General features: G+C 36.1%; 1 protein-coding gene across 1 annotated transcript in view; it reads right to left on the bottom strand.

Annotated features, from left to right (window-relative positions):
• Positions 1-8,651, bottom strand: part of FGF7 (fibroblast growth factor 7) — a 28,139-nt gene extending 19,488 nt beyond the window's left edge. The window contains exons 1-2 of the mRNA XM_008925425.3: positions 8,536-8,651; positions 7,443-8,027 (exon numbers count right to left, since the gene is read on the bottom strand). Coding sequence (XP_008923673.1) covers positions 7,443-7,728 — 286 coding nt within the window. The 5' untranslated portion in view covers positions 7,729-8,027; positions 8,536-8,651. The remainder of the gene's footprint in view (positions 1-7,442; positions 8,028-8,535) is intronic.
• Positions 8,652-10,006: the final 1,355 nt, after the last annotated feature.

Raw genomic sequence — 10,006 nt, forward strand, 5'->3', positions numbered from 1 at the left:
TTAAAGGTTATAATAAAATGTATAAAATTAGCACAGGTTATTAATGAAAAAAAGCTTCTTGTTAACAGGTGGTGATATTTTTTCTGTTTTGAAACACATTACCTGCTAGTAAGACAAATATCAAAATTCCAAGGTATCAAAATTGCCAAGAACAAGTCTGATCACCTTCTTTATATAGTCTATAGCACCTCCCAGTGTCTATTGACCCATTTAAAAGGAAGCAAGCGGGTTTACCAAAGATGGAAGTATTAATGCTAGGAAAATCCTTCAGGAAAATCCCACTGGTAATGGGGGTGTTCACAAAGTGTTATTATTGGAGTGATGGAGATGAGTGGTGTTTGTTGATCCCTTTTGAAGTTACTGTGGTTAACAATGCCACGAAATGGTCATTTTTGCTGTTGTCATTTATAGTTTTGAGTTGATCTATCCGTGTTCTGACCGGGCATAGTTTTGAAAGTCTGGATGCTGAAGGATTCTGTTTTTAACAGAATATCCGTCCTTTTAATAGAAAAAGACCTTTTAATAACTTCATCCTGGTTTCGTTCTTTGTTTTAAAAGCTAAATAACAGTCAAGAGAGCGTATTGATTGCATCGGTATTTTTATTGCTTTTTTTGGTGTGTTTTCATGAAGTTGTGGGCCACATCTGTGATTATCCACTTCTAACTTTTCAACACCAGTTGTAACAAAGAACTTTTTCCATTTGTATAAATGATGTCATGTGTTATGAAAGTTTTAGAGTATGACAATTCAGTGCTAGGATTGTTAACCTCTATTATGCTTCTGCCATAAGAATTTTCACTATTAACTTTTTAATATTCATGTTTCTAAATTACATACACCAGAAGGCTAACTCGACCTTTCTGTCAGCTCATATCCAGAATTAAAAATTAAAAATAAAGTCAAAGGTCAAACAAGACAATTGAAATGCAGTTGCCAAATATAGTCATAGACAGTCAATTATGCAATGAAAGCAGTGTGCCACCCACGAAGAGTAACAGCCTTCATTTGCCTAAACTTCTTCTGTTTTGATGAGAAAAGCATTCCAAAATATACTACTAGTTGATAGATCTTGTAGTGTGGAACAGTATAATTGTATGCTCTGGGATGTCTTGGTCTTCCTGAGCTTTAAGGAAGATGGAGGAGAAAACCAGCTTTGCTCTGTACTCCAGGATCCTAGAAATCTAAACCAATCTCTTTGAGATACTCAAACAATACAGAAAGCTGGAAGCTGTGAAGGGGGATATCTGGGTTTAGGTTTTGTTTTGCAAGACTCACTGTATAAGGCATTACATTTTCTACCAAATTCTCTTTGCCTATATGGAAATTGCTTCTTTAAGATTCATCTGAGCTCAGTGTTTTTCTGTCTAGCTGCTGACTTCAGTTATTTTAGTTCATTTTCTATTAGTCAATATTCTATAATAAAATTATTTAATATTTGTAACAGTAACACACAATTCTTTTGAGGTTTGGAAGTTTTTTCCACTAATACTTTTAAAGCTCTTTACAGAGAGGTGAATAATTCTTTTCATAGAGACACAGAGAGTCTGAAGAATTTTCCCAAAGTCTGTAAGCAAATTTCTTAAAAGTTTGGATTAGCCTCAAGTCTCTTGAGTCTCAGGTCAGGGCCACTTCAGCACATTTTCTTTGGGATGGAGCAATAACATGCTTAATGATACAACACTGAATTTTTTGAACATTCAGAAATTGTAAACAATTGAGGGGGGATAAGCTGTGGGGGAGAAGGGGCTGCAATTTATCTTTGAAATGTGTCCTGTAACTGCTTCCACAGTTGGCTGCTAAATTTGAGTGATGGTTCCATAAAAATGCAGTTTCTCATTTCTGATAAATCTCAGTATTGAGAGATTGAGAAAAACTTGAAGCCACAGCTGAATTATGAGGGCGTATCAAGGTCAAATGACTCAGTTTAAGGACAACGTGTTTAGACTCAGCTTAGGTGTTTTTTACTGCTCATACTGATTTTAGCTCAGTTTTGAAGCTCACCCTGGCAGATAGAGCCCAGTTGGTGTATATTAGCTTGTGAAGCTGCTGCCTGGGCCTGAGCCCAGAGGTTTGATTCTCTCCTCACAGAGCTTATGCAATCATTTTTGTTCAGAGGGAGAAGAAAGTGAGTATAAACTGCTACTGTCTGGCTTTCCACATACTTTTCAGCTGGTAAATGCCTCAGAATAGACAAGGTGATGAAGAGTCAGGAGGTATATTCAGAAGTAATAAACAGTTTTAATTGTGCTTTGTGGCACCCCTGTCATCCTGTGTCAGTTGAGCACTGATCTGGTCATGAGATCTGAAGAATCTCGCAGCAGTGGTTCAGGGCTTTGTTCCCTGCTTTCTCCTCGCTTCCACAAAGGGTACACTTACTGAAAAAGTCATTAGAATCTGTGAGACAAGTATAACTCAGCTGCTTCTGATATCTGAATCTTTGCTAAAACCCATCTTCATCCACAGCTGAGAGTGAAAACCTGGGATTTGTGATAAAGTATAGGCTGAGGTATAGCCAAGGAGACTTTCTGCTAGTGGAAACCTGGAGGGTGGTTTGTACAACCAGTGCTAGACAAAGAACTGGAGGGGGAGAAGGGAAATCTGTTATTTGGGTCTGATTAATTGCTGTAGGAGAGAAAGTCATCCTTGGCACTGTAGGCTAGGTTTTGAGGGGATACATATATATTTCCATTTGAATTAAATCTCCTCCTGTTATAATTGAAAAGTGTAGCAGAGTACTACTGTGAAACAAGAGCACTTTCAGGTTAGGAAAGGTTTGTCTTCTCCTGACACCAAAATCTTGGTTGAAAGGTTTGTCTTCTCCTGACACCAAAATCTTGGTTGAACAAACAACCTCTTGAAAAATCAAGACTGCAATTGCAAAGACAGACTTTCTGTTTGTTTGAAACACACATAACCCTTAACTGAATCTGGTACATCAATACCTGCCTTGAAACATCTGATTTTCAGGAACTGAATCTTCTTGGTTCTCTATGTAACATGTATTTAATCAACAGAAATAAAATTTATATGGTGGCACAGCATACATAGTCCAGCATTTGTTTTATGCTAAGAAGCATATAAAAAATGCTATTGGAAATAATTCTGATTTCTAATCAAGTTTGAGTATTTAACCACTAAGATGCATTTAAAGTGTGTTTTGCCATCAGTTGGGGTTTAGGTTTGAACAAAACTGAGTTAGAGTTCATTTAATATTGCTGAAAACTATGACTTGTTAGATTTTGGTCAAAGTAGAAGTAAAAGTAAGATAAAAGTTTTAATCTAGATTTCAGCCATTTTGTGTCAAGATCTCACTAGATTACTTTTTCTACTTTTTGTTGTTGTTGGTTTTACCCACTGAAAAGAAGAGGAAATTGGCACTTTCTGGGTTTAGAGCACACATGGGATATGATAGGATCAGACATCTTAGGATTCAGGTTCCGGGAAGGCTTTTCTAGTAACTAAGAGACCCTTTGAAGTCTTTAAAATGAGATTCCAAAGGCAACAGAGCGTGGAAAGTCCTAAAGCATCATCCAGTCGTAGTTATAAATCCTCTTGGATAGAGTCAAAATAAACTCTGATTTTTTGCCGCATTTTTTTCTGAACAAAATCAAGTAAAATATGGCAAAATTAATAAACACAAACTGAAATGAAGGAAAGAGTAAACAGTGATAATGAGAGGCTTATTTTTCTTTCAGAGATTGAGTTAACAAATTGCCATGTTATCTCCAAGACTTGTTCAGTCAATCTCATATTTTATAATCAAGAATTCAAAGAGTCTGTTCTGTGTGCCAAATTAGATTCTCTTCCATGAACAAGATAAAAAATTATTTTTCAATATAAACCATCTGGTTTAGGCTTGGACAAAGTTTTTGTCAAAGAGAAATTTTTCTATGAATAATGACAGATTTTTCTGGGTGACCTAATCTCTTGGCTGCTTCCTAATTCTTGCTTTAGTTTTTCAGTGTGTGACTCTCAGTTCTCACTCTGCCTTTTAGCTTTGAGATTGAAAGCAAAGCTGTCAGGTGCAAAGTGATTTCCTCTGCTTAGTGGAGATCACTGTCCTCTGATTTGATTAGTTCACTCTTGAGTTATCACCTTTATGTCCACCAGAAGGCTCTGCTGCTTTCTGAAATGTGCACAGAACCATGTTCTTTGGGTACCTAACAAGGTCATCACTGTTGTAAACAGGATTCAACAATTCCCTTTCACTGGGGCAGCACACACAGATTTCTTGAACTAAGCAGTTAACTTCTGATGTGTCTTGAAGCAAGTGAATGATAAATACAGATTAATTACAGTTGGCGAATGAGGATTTGGTTCAGTATTCATGAAATTTGGATCCACATACATTTAATACAGTGGCTGTTAAGTTAAAACCATAGGAAATTTTAACACTTTCATTATTTTTGCTGTTGCTTTCATAGTATGTTATTATATATTTTTACTCTGTAATTAGAGAAGATTGAAATGCAAAGACCCTAATTCCTCACCATCCTGGCATTCTGACATTCATAATTCCAACTGATGAGAGAACCTCTGTGAATTTTGGCACTTGCCAAAGTGGTGATGAAGTTATCATTCTACAGACATTTCTCAGTGAAGTTTGCTTTTCACAATTTTCATGCTTCCCTATTCATGGGCTGAAAGCAAATAGTTGATTCTGTCTATGAAACTGTCAGGGCAGCTTCCTTTATGAAACTAAGTTATGATAGGTAAAAATATGATTTTTTTCTTATTTTTATTTTAATAGCACATATTAGTGAATTCAAAAGGGAAAAAAATTCCTTTTATTTATTATGTAAGTGGAAAATTAGGACAAAAGAAGAAGAAATGTCTTGGAGCAACACTTTTCATATCCATTGATTAGTTTGACTGCAGCTGTTCTTGGATTGCACCCTAAGAAACAGGTCTGATCTACCTTTTACTAACTTTCAGAACTGGAAATCATGGAACAAGAATATTTGAACACACACATTAATACATCTTTGTCATGGGTATGATTTTAAAATCATGTTTTTCAGAGACCCTGGATAAAAATAGCCTTTTAAGTCTCCTAATGTTAAAAAGGGAAAGGGTGTTAGTCCAGGTGGGGATTTTTATTCCTGTATTATTTTGGTTGATTGGTTTTGCTTTTGTTTTGTTTGTTTGTTTCCCCCCTTATAAAATATTATTTTCCTTATAGGTATGTTAGTAGAGAACCATAAGCACGTCTTCAAAAAGGCTGCTTGCATCTTTTGTTGAGCAGAGGATATGACAAAAGAAGTGTTTCTATGATAATACTACAACACTAATTTTTTTAGTTTCTCAGACAATCCAAGTTATAAGTGTTCACATTTTTCCAGTCGTCTTTGTCTATTTTTGCCTATTCTACTTGTCCAACAAAAGCATTTGGATGTTATTCCCTGGGATACAATAGATAAATTACAGTAAGAGACCTAAACTTAAGATGGTGGGAAACTTCTTACATACTTCAGTCAAATTTAGTGGAGCCAGTTCATCAAAACACACATCAGTCACCAAATAACCATTCAATTTTTGATTGGTTTTTCTCCTGATACTCGTTTAATTCACCAGAAAAAGGATTCAATTTTTTTTCACTGCAATACAAATGTAAGGGTTTAGTGACTCAAGTTTGCCTTTCTGGAATTTGTAATAGTTAGTTACCATCACTAAATAATCATAAAATGTAGTCTCTTGTAGTTTTCTGAACATCATTAGCACAAGATGATCTATTATTCTCTAGTGGTCTCACTACAGAATGTTTTAAGGTGTCATTAATGTGCTTCAGCAGCATGAAATCCTGCAGAGAACTGAGAACCTTTACTTGAATTTGAAATAATGCTAAATTGCTCACACAGTTTTTACTTGAGCATCATTCAACTAAAAAAAAAGCACAAATGTATATAATTATTCAGCTCATATGCTGTCATAATTTCTTTAAGGTGTTTGTAAATAACAAAAGAAAAAATTGGGTACTGTGGATATTCACTGATCTACATTAATTTAGAAGAATCTGTTTCAATGCTCAGTAACGTTTTTTTTCAGTGATTTTTGTGGGAACAACATTTCACTTCAAAACTAGCCCTATGGATCTGTATTGTAGCAATGTCCTGAAACTCAAAGGGAGTCTTCTTGAATATGGACCAAATAACTTAGTTGGCTGCTGGCCATGTGTTGTCTTTCAGAGGAATATGGTTATTCACTGGGTAATAGTGTAGGAAGAAAGGAGACATATGGAAACAAATTTTAAAAGAAACAGTCACATTAGTCAATGCAGTTTTAGCCACACAAGTTGCCAAGCACTTAATGTAGTCCTGAAGTAAAGAAATAAATGATGCAGCCCACTAGGCAGGCACTTATAGCATGGAAAGTGCTGTTCTTATAGAAAACAAGCAGGCAGCTTCAGCTAAAAGCTGAATCACACCAACGGTTCTTGAAGGTTGATTTATTGGTTTCTTTTGCTGCTGCTGCTGCTGTTATAAAAAGCACAATACTACATACAACCTACATTAAAACTGTATTTAACAGCATCCTTGGAAATATGTTTGTCCTTTTATTTGTCCCTGGCCCCTTTTGCTTATGATTTTATTTTGAAATATGCAATATAATCCTATGTATTTTCCTGTTGTATCTTAATAAAGTAATGTCCTTTCAAGTAGATGCCATGTTTCTCTAAATAAACAATATATTTGCAACAACATGAAAGAAAATGTGGCAAAATAGTGGCTGCAAAAATTGATACCTTCAAGTGTAAATCAAAGATATATAGGTATTTGTATGAAAAACACAGATTAGTGCAACAATTATTTTTCCAGTCCAGAAATTGTATTGGGTAGAGCTTTGTAAAATATTATATGTCCATTCTCTCTAGATGAGTCATGGTTTTGGAAGAAAGGGGAGAGAATATTTTTTCAGCATCATGATCATTGTAATAATGAACTGCAGAAACTATAATAGATTTTGTTCCTGGCTTGGCAAACTATCTAAAAGATTTTGCAAGAGAGTTTACATAATTCTTTCCATTGAACTTTCTAGTATTGCATATGTTTTAATTGTTAACTCAAACAAACCAAACCTTTAGGTAGTTTGTGGACTATATAAACGTGGTTTAATGTTTCAGAGGTATTTTATGAGCAAAGTTGGTGGTTATACATTTTCATACTTACAACCTTAGTTCACTTGTTAAAATAGGCTCTCTGTTTGCTAATAGTTTCCAGCTGTAACTAATACATTAGCAGATCTACAATGTAGTATTTAAAATGACGCATTTCAAAATCAATAACAAATGTCCTGCTGTACGATTAATTGGCAAACTTGTTCAACACAATGGTCAGTTCACTATACAAAATTCCTCTGAAATGACGATAAATCAAGGAATGGGAAACAATGATGTGTAGATTTCTAAAACCTTAGAAATAGGAAATGCAAAAGTATTACTTACTGTAGTTGTTGTTCGCTTCTCTTGTCCCTTTTACTTTGCCTCGCTTATCAATCCTCATATACCACTGAGTTCGACAGAAAAGTCTTCTCACTCTTACATCCCCCCCTTCCATATAATCATAGCTTCTGGTGTGTCGCTCAGGGCTGGAACAGTTCACATTTGTAGCCATTTGCTCTGGAGTCATGTCATTGCAAGCTAAAGATATAGTGCCCATTAGAAAGATAATGTAAAAGTATGATCTGTAGAGCAAAATTGGCAGGATCCATGTCAGTATCCATTTGTGCATTATAGTGCAGTGTTCTGGGTGTTCATGAACAACATAATGAAAATTAAATCTCAAGTAGACTGTTGCTCTTAGGTCACCGACCTGCCTTCTGTCTTTATGAGTTACAGATTCATTTAAATGAGATTGCTCCCTCTTCTAGAATTCTGATCGTTATTCCTTAATAGTTAATGGCGAAATAGAAGAGCTTCTTAAATATCTCTTCAGTCAGAATATCCTTTAAAGACACAAGTTATAAAAACCTCTGTTGTCGTGACCTTCTTTACTACTTGAATTTGCTGCTTGCACTGAAAATAAAAGATCTGTGAGAAAAGGTGCATGTGTAAGTCTTTATGCTCAATTGTTACAAACACGCAAGGTTACGTTATGCTAATGAAAAGTACTGCACACAAACGTGTGACATCTGAGCTGATTTTTAACAATATGCAAATGTATATACAACAGATATCTCTCATACAACTTTTTACACAAACAGACATTTCCCCTGGTTGTAAATAGAGTTCTGTCTTCAGTTTTAAGTCCTTCCAAAAATCTCCTATTGATTCACTTCAACTAGTTTCTCATGCATGATAAAATTCTCCTTGTTACTTCAGATCTATATAGTCACTATTAGCACAATCTATCATTTAACTTTTTCCTAGTTGAGATTTCAAAACAGACCTCATAGCTTTAGCCCTGTATTTTCCTACCCTTTTCAGATTATTAGTAGAAATCATTTTCTTAATTCTTTTTTTAGCATCGAGCGTATACAAATGAAGATAAAAGCTATCAGCTGTTAGAAACTGTTCTTGTAAAGGACAGATAACTTACTTGTTCCTGTTGATAAGAGCTGGATGCCCAAGTACTCCATTTCTGTTGTCTGCTTTTTGCAACATGAGACACTCTACTGTAGCTACAAACTTTCTCAGCTCAGAAAGGCTCCACCAGAGTTGTAATTGTTTCCATAAATCAACAGGCTGGAGCGATGGTGTGTATGTGCTTGTGCGTGCGCGTGCATGTGTGTGTTGAGCCTGTTGTTCAGTCCTTTTCGATAAATACCTTTGCTGACCTCACTTGGAAGCAATTAGAATTTAACCAGTCAGCTGTCAGTTGAGTGCACGAACAAAAGTAAAAGGAGACTTGCATTGTATCGTGTCCAATGGTCATCAGAGGGAGCTATGTACATAGTTTATGCTTTAAATCTCCAAGAATCTACTTTCTAAAAACATATATTTCGTGGTGCGTGGATAGAATTGCTTCGTGTGCCAGCCAGTGTTTCTGTGCTTTGGTTTAGGTTAGTATTTTGCTGTCCTTAAAAAATTCCTCCTCCTCTCTTTCGTACTCACATGCTTATCTCAGTTTGCTTTCAGATCTCTTCTGCAGTTTGGTGTATTCACAGTCTGCTTAGTGCCTTTCTAAAGGATACATGAAACGTGGGTCTGTTATGCGCTGTGGAGAAGGGTGTGCTGTGGCCCTTGTAGATCACACAGTACCTTTTCACATCATGAATTTGAAAAGAGGGAGTACTGCGCTGAGATTTTTATTTCATCGGCCGCTAGGTGAAAATGAGAATGTTTATTTGGATGTTTCAAAGTCTGACATTCAAACACAGCCTTTATCAGCAGAAAGGAAAAATTGCTAGTAGGGAACAGCCTTCCTTAGCACGTGTGGTTGGTTCTTGAAACTCACAGAGCGAGAATGAAAAGTGGCAGCAATGTAAGAACACCCCTCATACAGTATAACAGCCAATGGTGAACAGCAGGCTGAAAGTCTGAAAAATCAAAATCAGGGGCACATACACCTGGTTTTCTGTGCCTGTTTCATCTCTGGCACCAGTCTGTCCATGTTGCATTTCATCTGTAAATTCTGCCTAGTTTCTGGTGAATGTAGTTGTAAAACATACTGAAGCAAACTTTTCAATAGCTCCTCATCCTGTTTAATTGCCAGACTGTTGATGTGAGTACACCTCAGTCCCTTTAGTAAATAATACTAACAAGGAGAATTTGGAATTAATCCACTTATTAAGAATAGTTTACTTACATTTACTTGTTTATTCTTGATAATATGACACGGATTATCATTCCCTGCTTTTATCCCACTTGCACTCCTTTCCTCGCTCTACAATTGGATAACAGTTTTTTCTTTAAAACGAACTGTAGGGGCAGTTAAAAATCCCAGGGAGTACATATGTGCCACCTTGTGGTGAGGGGGGACAGAACTAAGTCAGGGTGTTTTCCTGCAGTGATCCAAAAGAGCAAAAAGGTGTATGGCACCGGGCAAGCTTGTAGTGCTCAGCCCTTCC

This window comes from Manacus vitellinus, unplaced genomic scaffold, assembly GCF_001715985.3.
Source record: "Manacus vitellinus isolate BGI_N305 unplaced genomic scaffold, ASM171598v3 scaffold_16_pilon, whole genome shotgun sequence".
Classification (NCBI taxonomy): Eukaryota; Metazoa; Chordata; class Aves; order Passeriformes; family Pipridae; genus Manacus; species Manacus vitellinus.